The sequence below is a fragment of the Anabrus simplex genome, chromosome 14 (assembly GCF_040414725.1).
Source record: "Anabrus simplex isolate iqAnaSimp1 chromosome 14, ASM4041472v1, whole genome shotgun sequence".
Lineage (NCBI taxonomy): Eukaryota > Metazoa > Arthropoda > Insecta > Orthoptera > Tettigoniidae > Anabrus > Anabrus simplex.
This window is the reverse complement of record NC_090278.1, coordinates 75,725,122-75,744,091: the sequence shown is the minus strand read 5'-3', so window position 1 is coordinate 75,744,091 and position 18,970 is coordinate 75,725,122. Positions and strand designations below refer to the sequence as shown.

General features: G+C 39.1%; 1 protein-coding gene across 1 annotated transcript in view; it reads left to right on the top strand.

Annotated features, from left to right (window-relative positions):
• LOC136885323 (zinc finger protein 416) overlaps nt 1-18,970 on the top strand; it is a 58,711-nt gene that overhangs the window by 21,911 nt on the left and 17,830 nt on the right. Inside the window, exons 3-5 of the mRNA XM_067157835.2 lie at nt 2,524-2,599; nt 11,532-11,818; nt 16,285-16,436. Coding sequence (XP_067013936.1) covers nt 2,524-2,599; nt 11,532-11,818; nt 16,285-16,436 — 515 coding nt within the window. The remainder of the gene's footprint in view (nt 1-2,523; nt 2,600-11,531; nt 11,819-16,284; nt 16,437-18,970) is intronic.

Genomic DNA, 18,970 nt, shown 5'->3' with positions numbered 1-18,970 from the left:
TTCACTGTGGGAAGCTTCGGATTCATGGTAATCAGTTTGGATTTTTCAAGGTCATTAAACAAAAACAAAACGTTCTTAATAATGGTTTTCAGATCTCTTTGTATTTTATTTGTTGGATTTTTTTTAGAGGTTATGAAGTTGTTTTCTGTAATAAAACGTTTGTGCTTTATTGATGTCACTTTTATGGCTAATTCTGATTCAGCTGTGGTGGAAATTAAATTAGCATGGTCAGAAGGATTACCCCAATTAGGTTTAATTAGGTTTAGGTCTCTTGTTCGGCACTTCGAGATCATCGACTTTGATTTTATGTATGTTCATTACAGGTTGGTGAAAATCATTTGGTTTTACGCTGCTTGAGGTATTACGTTTGAAAAGTGTTGTTTTTTAAAGAGAATTCCATTTTTTGTCAAGTGTGTTTTGTGTCTTTAACAAAGTATAATTAAGTTTGTTAGTGACCATTAATTAAAAGGATGTCCATTCGAGGGGGCAAAGGAGAGTGGAAACTTCTAAATGAGTTTCATGTAGTTTATGGTTCAGAAGAGAATTTTTTTAATGGAGAAATTTAATTTTGACTTTAACCAAATTTTATCGGTTTTAAGTTGAGTTGCACGAGTTTTTTGCTGTATTCCTATGGGTTTTCCCAGTGAATTTTAGAAATTTGGGGGTTGAGTCATTGATAGAACATTTTTTCAAAAAAACCTTTATCTTTCCCTAATTTGGCAACCTTTATTTTGAGACTGCAATTAAGTTTGGCTTTCTTGCGTGCCTGGATGACATATCTTGTAATAATAACAACGGTGCAGCGATTCAGCTACCACAGCACCTAAGCAACCTTTGAAGGGTTTATCAGTTTACTTACACGGTTTCAATAAGAGAGGATAGAGGTAGCTGTGAAAAGTAAATCAAGCATCGCATCTTGCTGGGACGTATAGCTATGGCAAAATTAAACAAGCTCTTGCAAGAGAGAGCAATTACACTGAATACAAAGACAAGAAAGAAAGATCGAGAAACAGAAAATGTGAGAAAGGAGGTTGGAATGGAAAACCTAAATGAGAGAATTGATAAGAGAAAACTAAGATGGTTTGGACATATAAAAAGGATGGAGGAGAAAATAATAATAATAATAATAATAATAATAATAATTTTATTGGCTTTAAGTCCCACTAACTACTTTTACTGTTTTCAGAGACGCCGAGATGCCAACATTTTGTCCTGCAGAAGTTCTTTTACGTACCAGTAAATCTACCGTCGTTATGCTGTCATATTTGAGCACCGTCAAATACCACTGGACTGAGCCAGGATCGAACCTGCTAAGTTGGGGTCAGAAGGCCACGCCTCAACTGCCTGAGCCACTCAGTCCGGCCCGGAGAAAAGAGAATACCAAATCAAATGATGAAGATGAAGTTCGAGGGAGAGGGAGCAAGAGGAAGACCCAGAACAAGGTGGATCGATTCAGTAATGAGGAGTGCAAGAAGAAGAAACCTGGACTGCGAAAAAATGATAAAAGAGGGATGAAGGAAGGAGAGAGGAGAAGTGCCATAAATGCTATGACTTGGCTGGAACTGGATAAGGGGAAAGGTAGATGATGACAAAGAAAAGATTAATCCGCTTGGACCATAAAAGCTAAAGATAGAAACCGAATCAACACCTTCGAAATGTGGTGCTGGAAAAGGATCTTGCAAATACCATGGACAGCTAGGCAAACAAATCATTCTGTCGTCCAGGAAGTTGGAATTCAAGACAATCTATGCCAAGCTGTGTACAAGAGAATCCTGCAATTCTTTGGCCACATTATGAAGATAATTATTGACAACTTGTAAAAACTAACTGTCCAAGGAAAAGTTTACGGTAAAACGTCAAGAGAACGAGTCGCAAAAAGAGGATTGATAAAATCAGAGAGATCACTAACTTGCCTTGGAGAATTACTGTCCGGAAGATGCAAGATCGCACAGAATGGCATCAGCTTATGAGAAAAGCATGACACTCAGTCATGAGTGTAACTACTAGAGAGGGAGAGATTAGATTACAACATCTGGACAAAGTCAGCAACTAAATCATCAACATAAGCCAAACATATTACGTCTTTCAGTGGATTCAGTCACACTGTTGCCTTATCCCTTTAACTATTTTGAACTAAAATCGTATTCTGGAATCAATTCTTACTGCAGCTTGATTGTTAACATGAACACGCTTGAATGCCCGTAACAACTTACCTGTGACCCCATAATCCCTCTGTGTGGCTAACATTTTTCTCTTTGATTCACTCTGTTACACCTCTAAAAGTTGGAAACTTAAGCATAACTGTTTATTCCTCTAATACATTTCTGGCTGCCTCAGTGGATTTACAGAATAGGAGTTATGATCGTGATGTTAAACCCCATAATAAATGTAATCATTGCATCATGTAAATTGAGTTGCACGAGTTTTTGCTGTGTTCCTATGAGTTTTCTTAGTGAATATGACTGAAGTGGTTTCTCTTTATGGTGAAGCAAAAATATTCTCCTGTGGTATTGTGTGTTACAGGAAGCTGTAACAGATCCAGACCCTCCAGAGTTTGTAGAATGTGTTCTGTCTGACGGGCAGGGAGGAGCTCACCAGAGTAAGTCGAAGCAGCAAGTGTTAGTAGCTATGTTCAATGGGGAGTAAAATTCACGAACTGTGCAGTGAAATCTCCTTAAGCCAACCAAGGGAATATCGGAAGTATTAACTACTAACACTACTAGTATATTATACATCATAATATTCCGCAAACTCCTCACAAGACGATGTTGTGTCAATAATGAAATCTATCCAACCATTTCTTATTTGGGGAGAAATTAACTTAAACTAGATCAGGAGCAGATATGAGGGCTTTTTCCTGAAACAGTGCTCCACAATGCCTTAGCATGGGCTTGACTCAGTTCTTCGTAATTTATAATGACATTTTTTTCGATGATTGCATTGATTTTTCTGTGAAGCTTATTTGCTTGTTTTAACCTATTCTGCACTACTGTAAACTACTCTCCCATGTTCACTTTAATGACACCGAACTATTAGGTTGTGAATAAGAGTACCTCTACATCATCAGTATAATAATGACATATAACAACCTTTCATTACTTTTGGAACGGTAGGGGTTCCTTCTGAGGAAGGAAAGCAAAGTCTTCTTGGAACATCCAGGATATTTTGGCAGATTGTCCTGTTTCACATGTTATAAACCTTGAGGGCCATTAATATAATAGTCTACATTAATCAAAATTCAATAACTTAGGTTGGTTAACTTTTTGAGTTATAGACATCTTAACCCTTACCCCTCGAATTAAAGTTCTCTGTGTTGTCTCTACTACTCCTTATATGACCTGTATTCATCTTTCTCGATTTTGGAGATAGCACTTGCTTTTAAATGATGTATTTAGGCTATACACGTTTACAGCAAGCTATACTGGAGGAAATAAAAGCAATATGTGCAATTTAAGACAAATTATTTTGCATTTCTATTATTATTATTATTATTATTATTACTATCGTTATCACATACCAATTGGCTTCGTTAATAATTTCACTGAACAAATTATCAGTAAAAAGCAATTGAAAAACTCTAATTCAGAGTCTGGTTTCATACCTTGCGGTAGTTTGTAGGCTGAAACCGCTGTAAACGGCGATTTCTTGAAAACTGGATCTGTTGATTTATAACTGTGCCAGCAGATTGGGTTATGGTACACAAGCCGACCATCGCCAGTTCACAAATGCTATTAGATATATTCGTTAGGGTACAAGGAAGGAGTAGAGGTGTGAAAATACTGTGGCTTTGTGTGTTATCTGACATATACAACATTGAACAGTACAATGTATATGACTAGAGGAGCACATGGCGACCGTGTTTGTTTACTATCGCTCGAGCTTTCGCGTGCATGAGTGGATGGCTACGCTGACATGTAAATAATAGATTTTTGACTGACTGTCAAAAAGTATCTGGATGCTACAAAGTTCCACGCTGAACCAAAAGATGGCAGTACAGTATAGCATCGTGTATTTTGTCGGCTAAGAGATGGCATGTAATTAATCTCATAATGGAACCGTATTGAAATTGATATATAAATATTATAAAATTTTATTTACAACCACCTATTCAATACATTACAATATACTCATTGGATTATAGTACAATCATGAAGTATCTTTAAATAATGGGACATGTTTCGTTCGGCATAGCGAACATCATCACCCATTAATGCACAAAGACTAGGTCAGGGCCCTGAGTTTAAAAATGATCAAAAGAGTATCCTCATATCAAAAGAGTAATCATGTCATAATAAAAGAGTGATCATCAACGATCAACACAATATGAACAATAGACTTGAGATTGTAACAAAAGATACTTCATGATTATACTATAATCCAATGAGTATATTGTAATGTATTGAATAGGTGGTTGTAAATAACATTTTATAATTTTAATAAGAGATGGAAGACGAGCGGTGGGCGATAGAATGTCATGTCAGGCCTTGCCCGACGTGCGACCGGAACGGAAATATCGTAATGTTGGGCCTCACCCGACAGACGAGGGGTAAGGGTTAAAGACCCTGTGCAATCTTACTTTGCTACCAGTTACAAAATAAGTGCAATTAAGAATTTTGATCATTACATTAGACTATTGGGTAGATATTACTGCGTGACTTGGTAACTTGTAAAATAATTGAATGTAACAGTGAATGTTTATGGTTTCCCCAGGTACAAGAAATTCAACCAGAATTCACCCCTCTACATCCCAGAAGATGGTGTCCATTACTTTCCCAGCAGTTTGCATTCTTTATGTCGGTGTATTTTGCTTTGTTTCTGGTTCATACTGGTGAAACCAGCTTTCATCACAATACTACATAAAAAGTAATTTCCTTAATTCTGATATCTTCAGAGAAGGTATATAGTGTTGGTTTTCTCTGCCCTCTGTGTCTCCCTTCAATAAATGGGAAACCCCATTGGTTGAAGACTATTCGATAGCCTAAGCATATTTGCTGCAATTGTATTACAGTGACATATATGTCTTTTTTTTTAAATGATGATGTCACGTCTCTCTAGGTCATGTTCTGTGGAGGCAGTTTCAGGGCTAGCGCTGTGAGCCTGATCTTGGCTGCTTATGTCATCTTTGAAAATCTTTTACCCATTTTCTAACAATGTCCATGCAAACATTTCCATATGGACACTGAAGTGTACCTGTACAGTGAATTACACCTTTAACAAGAAATTCAATGACAGCTTGTTACCAAAATGAAATGTTGCTGTCAGTCTTCTTCTTGTTCTTCTTCTTATGCTTATTATTATTATTATTATTATTATTATTATTATTATTATTATTATTATTATTTTGTTACGGCCTCTGTAGCATCATGGACATATTTGTCATGGTTTGGGTTTTCTTCTTCTCCTGCCAGGAACACTTCATCCTCTCTCTCTCTCTCTCTCTCTCTCTCCTTCTCTCCCATTCTTCAGCTGATATTTTCAATATCCTCTTCTCTTGTCTCCCCCACTGGTGCTTCTCTATCCTATTCCTGTGCCTTTCTCTGTCATTGAGATTTGGCATATCGGTTGGTGTTTATTTGTTCCCTGTCCCTTCCACCTTGATCCTCATTTCATTCCAGACAACCCGCTTAGTTCCCGTCTTCCCTCTCATCCTGCCCGTTGTCTCTCAAACTCTTCATTCTCTCCATTTCCGTTCTGATCACAAGTCCATCAAATCTTGCTCTTTTGAGTCTTATTTCTTTGGAGATCGTCCTCATGTTTCAGTACAGTCCATCCCTTGTTCTTCTTTCCCATCTTTCCCAGTATCTTTCTCAGAATTTTTCTCTCTTCTTACTCCAGTTGCTCTGCCCCATGCCTTCCTAGTGTCATCGTCTCGGCCGCGTACAGTACCACGTTCCTCACTGTTGCCTTGTAGTGCCCGTCAGTCCTTTTGTAACAACTGCCTCTGTTTGCATGATTAAAGTAAATGACATCACAGTGCATTGTGTGAAGTCTGTAGAACGCAATGCTGCTTCTCATAGAGTAATAATGGGTGAGCAGAATAGGAGTTACCCATGTCTACGGTGGGTTCTATGCATCTAATTTGATTTCAAAAAAATTGTTTTATTCCACCTATTCAATAATTTTTGTGAAATCAAATTAGATGTAATCTCAGTTCAATACGGAACCAAAAATGAAATTTATAACCCTTGATGGGTTCTATGCAGTCACGGCCAACAAGCCGGGATTCCTAATCTTGTTAGGAACTGAGAGTACTTTACCAGTTTGAATTACTGTAAACAGTTGATGAAACCTCACGTGTAGAGCAGTGTGCCAGAACGTTATGGCTATTCCACAACGAGTGTTTATTTATGATTTCTGTGCGGACACAGAGTGAAGTAGTCATCACAACACGAATTAAGATTAGACCAAATATAGAAATAACCTGTAGAGGACATAATTTTAAATATTTGAGAAGCATTGTTGTTAAATAGGAAGGAAATAAATTAACAGTGCAAAAAAACCAATTCTTTAAGAGAGCAAGAGGTTGAATATGGAGCAGGGAAGCACCATGGTGGTGCAAATAGATTTTATGTAACATGTACTATGTTGTCATACTGACTTATACATCAGAGACTTGGGTAATATTTTACAATTGGCTTTACGTCGCACTGTCACAGTCTTATGGCGACGAAGGGATAAGAAAACACCAGAAGTGGGAAGGAAAGTGGAATGAAAGTAAGCACAGAGAAAAGTAAAACAATAGTAATGACAAGGGGAAAGAAGGAAGGAAGAAAGAGGAAAGATAAAACTGAATGGTAAAATTGTGGAAGTGGTTAAAAGTTTCAAGTACTTGGGAAGTGTGATCGCAGAAAATGGAAAGATTGCCGAGGAAATTTTAAAAAGAATACAACAAGCAAACAGTTTCTACCAGAGTGTAAGGAGTATTTTGTGGAACCAAGATGTCCCGAAGAATTATAAGAAAGTATTATATTCAACCTATGATGAACCCATACTAACCTGTGCAGCTGGATCGTAAGGAGAGTAGAATACAGGCAGCGGAGCTGAAATTCCTAAGAGGTATTGAATGCAAGACCAGAAAGGATGAATTAAAATGAAGAGATAACGAAAAGAACAGGAATCTTGAAACTTCACGACAGGATAGAAACAACAAAGCTAAAGTGGTATGGGCATGTGATGAGAACGGGAGAAGAGAGAGTGCCAAAAAAAAGCTTATTTTAGAGACCACGAGGAAAACCTCGAAAGAGGTAGACAGATTGAGTGTGGGAGTGCATAGAGAAGAGGGGAGGAAAACCAGAAGATGTACTTAAAAAAGGAGAAGAGTGGTGGAAAGACAGGCAGCGATGGAGGTCCTTGATTCACAACCCGACCCGGGAAATGAAGATGATGATGATGATAGGAGTGGGAAGGAAGCGGCCTTGGCCTTAATTGAGGTACAGCCCCACCATTTGCCTGGTGTGAAAATGGGAAACCACGGAAAACCATCTTCAGGGCTGCTGACAGTAGGGTTCGAACCCACTATCTCCTGGATGAAAGCTCACAGCTGCACGGCCAACTCTCCCGGTGACATGTAATGAAGGAAAGAGCGAAAAGTAGGATACAGGCATGCGAGTAGGAGTAGGATTGGAATGATTCGATTGGACAGATGGAGGAATAAAAGAGAGGAAGTAGTGGGTTTTCCATCATTCATGTTTGAGTTGTAGTATCATTAACATACAGTGTGTATTAGAACTAAAGCATATTTGATTATTTTTGGCCTATTACTTGTAATTTATTAATTTAAATGTTAGTGAAAATGTACAGCCTTTTTCCAGTCATTCGACCGGAATTAAAACTCCATGGAAACTCCAGGATAGGAATTGTGCCGGTTGCCGAAGTCTGTCGCACTCCTCTGGGGCAATGATTAATGAATGACAGATGAAATGAAATGATATTAGAGGGTGTTTCTGGAATGAAAGATAACCAGAGTACCCGTAGGAAAACCTGTCCTGACTCCGCTTTGTCCAGCACAAATCTCACATGGAGTGACCGGGATTTGAACCATGGAATTCAGCGGTGAGAAGCCGGCACACTGCCGCCTGAGCCACGGAGGCTCTAAAATATTAATAATACTAATGTTCAGAATTAAATAACATTTAGTACTTTAACTCTTTCCCTCGGGTTGCGTAGTAAAGCGTACTCGACTTTCAGACCGACTTCTTCTGCCACCTGTCTGCTAAACATATAACTTCTTGGAACCAGTGAATTTCCTACGCTTCCTAGATACAACTGGCATGCACGGAATCCTAAAATAAAGTGTTCTTATATACGTTTTCTTAGATAGAACAGGTAGCTGACCGAATGTTAACACACTGCAGCAACATGGTTGCACATAAGCAGTTGAGTGCAGAGGATATTTGTTACAAATTAGATTAATATGTTGATGAATGCAATGGTAGTGAGTTTGAAGTTGTAGGTATGATTATAAAATGGTATGGGAAGCAGTTGGGACAGAAGATGAACCTGAGGGTAATCGAAATACGGCACAGGACAGGAAATGTTCATTCAGGTACCGTCTCCTTTTAAAATATCAGGCCTACTTGTACAAAAAATAATTATCAGTTTTAATCCTCCAGTTAATTCTGTTTTTGACTATGGGCCTTTACATAATTACATAATATTCCAACTAATGTCAATTTATCTTCCAATCCTGTTCAGTGAAAACTGTTTATAATTTTTATGTCCGGGAGGAAGTACGATTTGCTATCTAAATATCTTCATTTGATGGATCCCGAAAATGAAATAAATTGGGGAATTCAGGGTGAATTCCTGCATTCTTTGCATTACGAAGAAAATATCAGCTCGAGCAATTCAGACTGACTTTAAGAACAAGCAATTTAACAGTATATACCATATTGGATGCTTCTTGATGTATCATTCCGAACAGGGAAGGGGCGGGTTCCGGCGTGTAATTAGGTGATCTTATTGTATCATTTTAGAATAACTACAGTGTATTTTTCATTGTTACAAAATTTGAAAGATATATGTTAAGTGGTTTTTACAGAATAAATTATTTAGTGAAGGTACTCCACAGCTATACGTGACAAGCAAATTATTACTCTAGGTTTCGCCAGACAGTGAGTCAAAGATAGTCCGTGGGAAAGGGTTAATTTATGAATCTGTTACTTTTTTGACAAAGATTTAGTGCTTCCTCTTTTGTTGTGGCAACCAGTAGCGGTCGACTTTCAGGAGCACCTGAACACCCAACTCTAATGCATATTCACGCATTCTTGGATAATAGACTAAGTCTCCAAGTAGCCAAGTAGCCTATGCAGTGGCCTTCAGGGTATGCACTAGCCATGCGTCTTGGTGGGTGTGCTATTTACCAACTGATGAGCCCAACTTAGCACACTGGGGCAAAACGCTGGCAACCCTGATTTCATCAATAGATCACAAGCATTCAACTTATGTCGAAGCTCTGTTACACTGACAGTTGTTTGTTTCGACCGACAATACAGGAAGGACACTGGAAGTTGTGCTATGAGCCTGAAGATTATACGTATGCGTATGCTGATGACGTCATGGTTTATGCACAGAGCATCCCCATGAGCGAGCAGCATGATAAGGTATGTGCCTTTCCATCTACTACCACCCTCAAACCAGAGATAATATTACAACTGACCACAAGGGTCCGCCACCTCCCCTGTTACTGCTGGCTACATTTCCCAGAAGTTAATATTGCATTACATCGCCAGAAGATTTCGCCAGTAGTAATTCCGAATAGGTGTTCGTAATCACGGGAAGAAGTTTGCTTTACATTGTGGGTAGATAATCGTTTCCAATGATATTCATTTGAGTACCAGTAAATATGGTACCAGTACACATTATTTTTATGCTTGCTGTCATACCTAGGTGTACCATGTAAAACCAAGAATAGTGTTCGCATCTTTTAATATTCGCTACAACACAGCATTGTAGCAAAGTTACTGTGAATTTTACTTTAACCGAGACGAGTAGTTTTGGCTAACAGTGGTCGCAACTTTACTGCGCCTTTTCAGATCTGCATTTGGGCGGGGCGGTGGGGTTGGTCTCTAGGAGGCCAAGCATCAGGGTACGGAATGAAAACATTTTAGTAGTAGTCGTAATTTTAATAATAATAATGATAATGTTATTGTTTTAAAGGGGCTGCCTGGCTGAGGCGGTAAAGACGTGCTCGGTTCGCCCGGAAGGATGTGGGTTCGAATCCCCGCCAGGAAGTCGTAAAATTTAAGGAACGAGATTTCCACTTCCGGAGGTGCATATGACCCTGAGGTTCACTCAGCCTACACCAAAAATGAGTACCAGGTTAATTCCTGGGGGCAAAGGCTGCCGGGCGTAGAGCTAACCACTCTACCCGATCACGTGCCGAGGTTAACAATGGTGGAAGCCTTTACTTTCCACTCCTCCAAGGGCCTTCATGGCCTGTACGGAGGTGACTTTGCTTTGCTTTTATTGTTTTTAAGTCCTACTAACTACTTTTACAATTTTCGGAGACGCTGAGGTGTTGGAATTTAGCCCCGTTTATTTTATGTTTACATATAATTTTTAAAAAAATATTTGTTTAATGTCAACCTAGTCAATACTTACAATTACCACTATTGTGGTTAAATGATCATAAATAATTGAAAAATCGTGAACATGTTTTGCCCTTCTTAACGGGCATCATCAGCACTATGAACAACTTTAAAAATAATAGTTACATTTAAGACTGTCTTACAATAATCAATCATATAAGATTGGAATAAAATGTGACATTAAAAGTTGTTTTTGATACCATTATTAAAAAGTTATAAGTAAATCTTATAAACAACAAGTGCCAATCAGTCTGTCAAATGAGACTGACGTATTTGAGCATCTTCAAATACCATCGGACTGAGCCAGTATCGAACCTGCCAAGATGGGGTCAGAAGGCCAGCGCTTCAACTGTCTGAGCCACTCAGCCTGGCAGTCGTAATTTTAGTTTTGTTGTGCACTCACTGATTAGTCTCCGAAAAATGCATCCTCGATTGTAAAGGTTCTGTCATATTACGAGTGGAGAAGGAACCGTACAAGGATGATTGGTCTTCTGAACTCAACTTGACATGTTAATCCCGGCTCAGTCCGGTGGTATTTGAAAGTGCTTAAATACGTCAGCCTTGTATGAATAGATTTACTGGCACGTTAAAGAAGTCCTATGGGGCAAAATTCTGGCACTTCGTTGTCTCTGAAAACCGTAAAAGTAGTTAGCGCGTCGTAAAAACCAGTAACATTATTATTAACACATACTGCAGGCACAGGAATCTCCATAATCTGCTCACCTTGTGTCTTGATGGATTATGTTTTTTTTAATTGTTGCTCATTAATTTTAATATAACCTTAGAACTAGCTTAAACTTATTGTTGACCCTTTTTGCTTAAATTTAATGTTGATTCTGGTCAAGAGTGCCTTCATAAATTTATTTTCCTTCTTTTCAGTACACGCAGAATAATGAACATAAAATACAGAAGTTTTTTTGAGTCATGCCTCTTTTTTTTCAGAGGGCGATGACGGTGCGGACGATACCTCTTCCTCCAAGCGCAAGCGTCGCATGCCGGTCCGCTGCGCCAGCAAGGTGAAGGCGGCAGTCGGTGACACTCGAGAAAGTTGTCGCCCTGAGGCAGCTCGTCGAACTGGCAAGGCCAAAATGGAGGAGACTCAGGAAGCGACACAAGAGGTTGAGAACGAGTCTGCATCGGCACAGGCTCAGTTAGCAGAGCCCAGTAGTCCTAGAAAAAGGAGAGATGGCTGGGAGAAGTACCCCTGGATGTGCACCGACTGCTCTCAGGTAGAGTAAAAAATAACACTTGGAAGAGAAGTATGATTAGCATGCCAGTGGTCATGATTGTCAAGCTCTTTATAGTCTGACACTCTGGTTAGCTAGTTTCAGTCCTATTGGTGGAAAAATTTGTCGCCTTCAGAATGTTGGCTGGGAGATTAGGAAAGGTGGTAGTTCATACCTCTTGTTAAGGGTACAATCAAAGGTTCCAACTTTACAATACTAAAAAATTTGTTTAATTAGGGTGACATTAACAAGTGTCGCAACATGTTTCATCCTTCTTTTTGGACATCATCAGCCGAAAATTCTTATAAGATAAGTAAAATAGCTGTCATTTTCATTCTAGGATTATCAACTCTGGCACAACCTTTCTCCTTTTGTGTGCTTACAGTCAAATATTCCACCTGCCTCATAACCTCTTAACTAAGATTAGACTTAGATTTTAATTTAAGACATACCAAATTGTATTCTTTATTATTGGTTGTTTGTAAACATATGTTTCCAATTAGATCATGACTGACCGAGTTCGATAGCTGCAGTCGCTTAATTGCGGCCAGTATCCAGTATTCGGGAGATAGTAGGTTCGAACCCCACTGTCGGCAGCCCTGAAAATGGTTTTCCGTGGTTTCCCATTTTTACACCAGGCAAATGCTGGGGCTGTACCTTAATTAAGGCCACGGCCGCTTCCTTCCCACTCCTAGCCCTTCCCTATCCCATCGTCACCATAAGACCTATCTGTGTCGGTGCGACGTAAAGCAACTGGCAAAAAAAAAAAAAAAGATCATGACTGAAGATGACCCAATGTATGTAGAGTCGGAACTAGTACCAATTATATAGCACACTGCATTAAACTAATGGTATTGAACAGGTGGACCTTTCTCTACCCTTTGATAGTAAGAATTATTAACAGTACATCATCACTCCAACATAAGAAAAACTTGATCATTGAACTTTTAATGGAACTATTATGAGAGTTCAGCAATTTTATCTTCAGTTCAACAGAACAAACAAACAGTTGAGCTCCAACATTTTAAGAATATTCTTATAATTTTATAATGTATTTTAACTTGATGTATTCATTAACCCGAATCGTATTTTAATGTATATTTGTGACTTTTTTTTTTTGCTATTTTGTTTTACGTCGCACCAACACAGATAGGTCTTATGGCGACGATGGGACAGGAAGGAGCTAGGAGTGTTTTCCAAGAACTTAGCAGGAGTACAAGTACTCACTCAATTATTCTGATTTGCGTCGTATATTTTTATATACGTACTTAACTTCCCGCAACCGTGACAAATTCTAGACCTTCAAAAACATTCTCCACTCTACTTTGGCGTTCGACCTTGAATGTGCCGCGCTGATCACCAGGAGCTGGCGGCTTTCTACTACAAATCTATTCGTCTGCGACTTCTAGTTATTTTTGAACTTCGTATATTAATTGATAGTGTTGTGACTTTGTGCATACAGAATGTGGTGTCGTGTCTTTGTGCCTATCAAAGTGTGAAACTGACCTCCAATATTCATAAACATTGTACATCTTTTTATGGCTGATGATGACCTGGACTAAGGTCGAAACCGGTCCCATTTAAATAGGAATGTGATTACTGCATTTCCTTCTTTTAAGTATTGAATAGGTTGAACCTCCTTTTCAATTATTTAATTTTTAACATTAATAATTTCAATACGGAACAATGAAGTTTTTATCTTTAAATGCAGCTATAGAGCTCAGTATATTTGTGACCTTGTCTATTTTGCTTATCTTATAAGAATTTTCAGCTGATGATGTCCAAAAGAGAAGGACGAAACATGTTCCGACACTTGTTAATGTCACCCTAATATTAAACATAGTTTTTTAGTATTGTAAAGGTGGAACCTTTGATTGTACCCTTAAAAAATATACTATCGACAATACGGGCTTTGCAATGAAATTAATTATATGCAATAAGTTCATACATTTTCACAGTCTCATATGGAGTTAGGACATATTAGGTGCTGTTGATGACAATTCGTCCATTGGATGTGGACGTTAAGCTTTGAGTAGAGTCCTTGGTATTGTTTGACAGGAGTAAGTTACATGCAGACAACTCTCCCTGCCTCTGTCACATACTATGCAAAACTTAACATGCAGTCATCACATCAACACACAAACTTGCATTGCCTTTGAGGTATATTTATACACTTACTTGTTCTGTTGATCACAGCTGCGAGCTCACTGCGTTAGCTTTGCTGCCCCTTGATTCAGTTTTGCTTACTATACTGCCATCTTTGTACCCCAATCTGACATTTACAAATGAAGTTTATTTTCCCTGAGGAAATTTGTTATCTTCAGAAGGACGGTGTTGGCCAGAGTATAAAATGGCCTCACATACAAGACTGAAATTCAAAAATAAATTATATAATTAATGTAATTACAACATAATCAAGATCTCCTATAACTGAAATGAAAATCCACAGCCTGTTTCCAGTCATACGACTGGGTCAGGAATGGAGTGAATGAAGCCCCCATCTAGTGGCGAGGATAGGAATTGTGCCTGCTGCCGAAGCCTGTGTGTCGCACTCCTCTGGGGCAATGATTAATGACTGACAGATGAAATGAAATAATATTGGGGAGTGTTGCTAGAATGAATGATGTCAGGGAAAACCGGAGTTCCCGGAGAGAAACCTGTCCCGCCTCCGCTTTGTCCAGCACAAATCTCACGTGGAGGGACCAGGATTTGAACCACGGAACCCGGCGGTGAGAGGACAGCGTGCAGCCGCCTGAGCCACGGAGGCTCCAATAATAATAATAATAATAATAATAATAATAACAACAACAATAATAATGATTTTATGTTGCCACTCACTTTTAACCTTTTTCGGAGATGGCAAACAAAACATACTAGTGTGTGCGTTATTAAAAAATGGAGACAACGAATGTATGAAATTAAACATTACGATAATAAAACACATTACCACCACACCACACCTGTAAATATCCATAAATGCGGCAAACTTTCCTGGTTTTTTTTTTTTTTTTCCGTCATGGAACTTTTGGCACTATTCGGGTTTTATTCTGGAGTGGCTTCTGCTACACATACACCAACTGAGAATATCAGAGACCATCTCGAGAAAACATTTGGGAGTAGATTCACACTGTTTGGACTCTCTAGTCGGGTATGAAACCTTTTTTAAAAGGTTCAAAAAGATGGGACCTCGAATGCTCTCGATTGCAGTGCATGGCTGACGTGATGGCAAAGAAGATGATGTCACTTGGAATGACGACATGCTGGTAGCAGGGAAGTTGGCGGCACAAGACGACAATTCAAATGAAAGCAGTGATCAGGTTTGCTCAGGTTTAATGTGTGGTAGGCCTACTGCTCAACTGAAGATAATATAATAAGCCCTAAAGAAAAACTAAGAGCAGAAGTCATCATCATCATCATCATCATCTGCCAATCAAGTATTAAGTCAGGTGGCATGTTACAGTCTCAGTCTTTTCAATCCATCTTTGGACGTCCAATAGATTGTGTTCCGAAACCAAGTATTGGCAGAACAATAACCATAGTTAAACATCTAGAACAGAGGAAATGCTGTTCATAGCTTGTCTAGGGGCTCGGAGGTTACAGCCCCACCACTATACTTGCTCTCTATTGGTTAGCCCTCAACTTACAGGACTTTTATTTGCTTTCAGGAACAAAAGTTTCACTTTAATATAAAATATTTTAGATTTTCCTCAGTTTTATTATGTAACATTGATAGAACAGCAATTTATCGGCATAATCTGCTGGTAGACATTGTGCATTAGTAGCGTGACATAGATACTGTCGCGAACGCCTCATCATTCTTTTACTCCAACTCAGGCTTGCCTTAAGTTACTGTAACTTTTAACGCACGCACCACCTCCAGTGCCTTCATTCTAATAACTTCGCAACTTTCTGGATATTCTGGTTTCATTTCTCCTACTGAAATTTGGTAACAAGCATATCAGTTTTATTAAATTTTCATGGCCTTGGTCTTGTGAATGCTTTTCTTGATGTGCTGGCATTCTGAAACATTTCTTCAGCTTTCCACCAACGTTGTACGTTGCACTTACAAATCCTGAACTGTTTTAGTGCATTTTGCCTCACATAAAACTTGCAATTTGAAGTTTATATCATAACCTTTCTCTCCTTTATTTAACTGAAGGGACAAAATACATGTCATCAGCCACAACTGGAACAGTATTCAAAAGTGAATCCACCGCCGCAGTGACGCCAAGCCCTGCAACAAATACATCACAAGTCCCGAAATGTAAAACACTGTTAAAGCTCGAGAAATTTTCCTTTATTTGTGGCCTGAAGCTCAGCTGAGATACACATGGTGACTCACCGCACAAGCCAGTACAGTTGCGAATGATAACAAATAGACCTTAACAAAAATGAGTATTTCTAAAGACAAAACTTGATTGTTTTATTGCAAATTTAACTTGTAAATGCTGAGTTTTTTCATTACTCAGGAGCTGCCAACAATGCAGGCATTGCGCACACACCATCAAACGGTACACAACCAGCCTCCTCGCTTCATGTGTGCCCAATGTTCCAAGGTCTACACCAAGTATTATGGTTTCGTGAGCCATGTACGGAGACATCGCAACCACATGAAGTTTTGGTGAGTTTAATTAAGATTCTCTTACTGCTGTAAGATTTGGAAGACTTATTGTTGGAAATGAAACCTTTAGGTTGTTCATGGGCTTTCGCCAGTTTTATATAGACCACAAATTTACCGGCAGGAATAGTGCAATAGTAGTACGACAAACGAGGGTGGGAGCAAAAGTCATTGCAACTATTGCAAGGACGTGTGGCAATCATTGATCAGCAATGCTCGGGTCGATTTGTCAGTGTGCGGAGCGATGTGGCACGTGTCACACTGAAACTTTCCTACCCACCATGCTACTGTGCAGTATGGGACGGCATTATTCCCAAGGACTTCCACCAATACATTGCGACATTCTCTCACATTTCTCCCCTGCAGAACGGCTATCTTGATGTATGCACGCTGCTCAACGTGGGTTACTTCCATCTCGCACAACGCTCGCCACACAACTGATTTCACAGCCCTCTCCGTGCTGCTACCAGCATTCACAGAGCCATCTATTGTTGTGAACACACATTATAGTGTAAAACAAAAGCTAAAGGTTTCCTCCTATTCAATACTGTTTGTTGTAACCTTAAAAAAGTTACATATATTTGTTGAATCTAGTTTCAGTCTTGCCAGAGATCATCATCATTGTGTTCACACTTGTTTCAGCTGAGCTGAGTTCTAGAAGATTCCTCTAGTGCTGATATTTTGGTGTTTCATCTGGTCTTCTGTGAGGTGCAGAATTCCAATTGGAGGAAAGTTGAGCGCTTGCACAGGACATGTGATTGTGATGAGTGTTTTTAAAATTTTTACTTGTCTTGAATTTCATGCTTGCTTCATGTATATATATACAGTTCTTTCTTTCTTTCTTTCTTTCTTTCTTTCTTTCTTTCTTTCTTTCTTTCTTTGATTGGTTTTGACTGATGATGGTCTCTGGTAAGACCGAACGTAGTTTCAACAAATATGTGTAACTTTTTTTAAGGTTACAACAAACAGTACCGAATAGATGGAAACCTTTAGCTTTTGTTTTACACTACATTGCTCTTCAATATGGATTAATATGAAATTTATTACCTATGAATACACACTATAGCTTCCACGCAACATATAGCGGTTTGCAGTGTTCTTGCTAAAACCTTTTTTAATGGGCAGACCGCCCTGCCATTTTTACAGACTGCCCGGCTAATATAACCTGGATATGTGCTAGTTACATAATATTAATATATGTTTGAGTCGTTGGGTGCTCCAAATATACATTTAAATACTGTAAAACTGTTTATTTCCGTGCGCGTAGAGGCGCGCGGCTGTGAGCTTGCATCCGGGAGATAGTAGGTTCGAATCCCACTGTCGGCAGCCCTGAAGATGGTTTTCCGTGGTTTCCCATTTTCACAGCAGGCAAATGCTGGGGCTGTACCTTAATTAAGGCCACGACCGCTTCCTTCCAACTCCTAGGCCTTTCCTATCCCATCGTCGCCATAAGACCTATCTGTGTCGGTGCGACGTAAAGCAGTTAGCAAAAAAATAAAAAAATCTTAGTTGTAGGCCAACATTCCGCCCCATAGAGTGCAACTGGTCGGACCATGGATTTGTAGACTTTCCCTTTGAGGCGGGTGGGAATTTTCTTGTCGCATAGCGCACCAGTGACCTGACGCTACTTCAGCCGTGTAGCATTTATTCATGCTCGGGTGTCTAGTGATGTCTTTCCATCTGAGGTGATGAGTGATCCAAGGTATTTAAATTGGTAGGTTTAACTAGGTCTTGCCCGTCGATGAGAATACTACCAGCAGTCTGCGAACCACGTTGCTCGGTATTAGTGATGTTAAGGTGCAAGCCATATTCCCCTAAACGGTCTTTCCAAATTTGCAGGAGATTTTCCAGATTTCTTCGGGACTGATCCGCAAGGAACACATCATCATCATATAAAATGGTCCGCGGGTATGGCGTCTGGAGGTCAGCTGTTACTGTATCCTTGTAAATATGCTAAAAATGGTCTCACAGTCGGCATTGCGTGAGAAAATTATAAAATAAAAAGCATTACGTTAGAGATTCTGTCCTATTTAAGAACACCACCAGCTGATTGCATCTGTCTTGCCAGTGCTCGCTGAACATCAGTTATCTCCAGCTACTTAAAGAACGAGGAGAAACCTGACATTTTCAAAAAATCCCTTCAGGCAAGCAAGTCATTATTGAAAACATCCTAGGGATATGAGCTACGTATTTTAGGTAAATAAAATATAATAAAATATGAGAATACATTCTTTACTTATTCCTAAAATTGCAATCCTTTTCTTAATCATCGTTATCCGGTCGATTAGATTAGCAGTTTGTCTTTTTCTACCATTACGAACGCTAATGTGAGTCAATGCAGAGTTTCACTTAAGCCAACTACGTTCGGTATAGACATTTTTCGAAACATCAAAAAACGCCTGAGGGTATTGAACCAAAGAACACATTAGATAATTAAGTAAATAAGTTAATTTGGCTAGGATATGAGTGAAAAAATGAGTAAAGAAATAAGCGATTTTAGGCTGTTTTTCCGGAACTGCATTTAGGCCGGAAGTGAT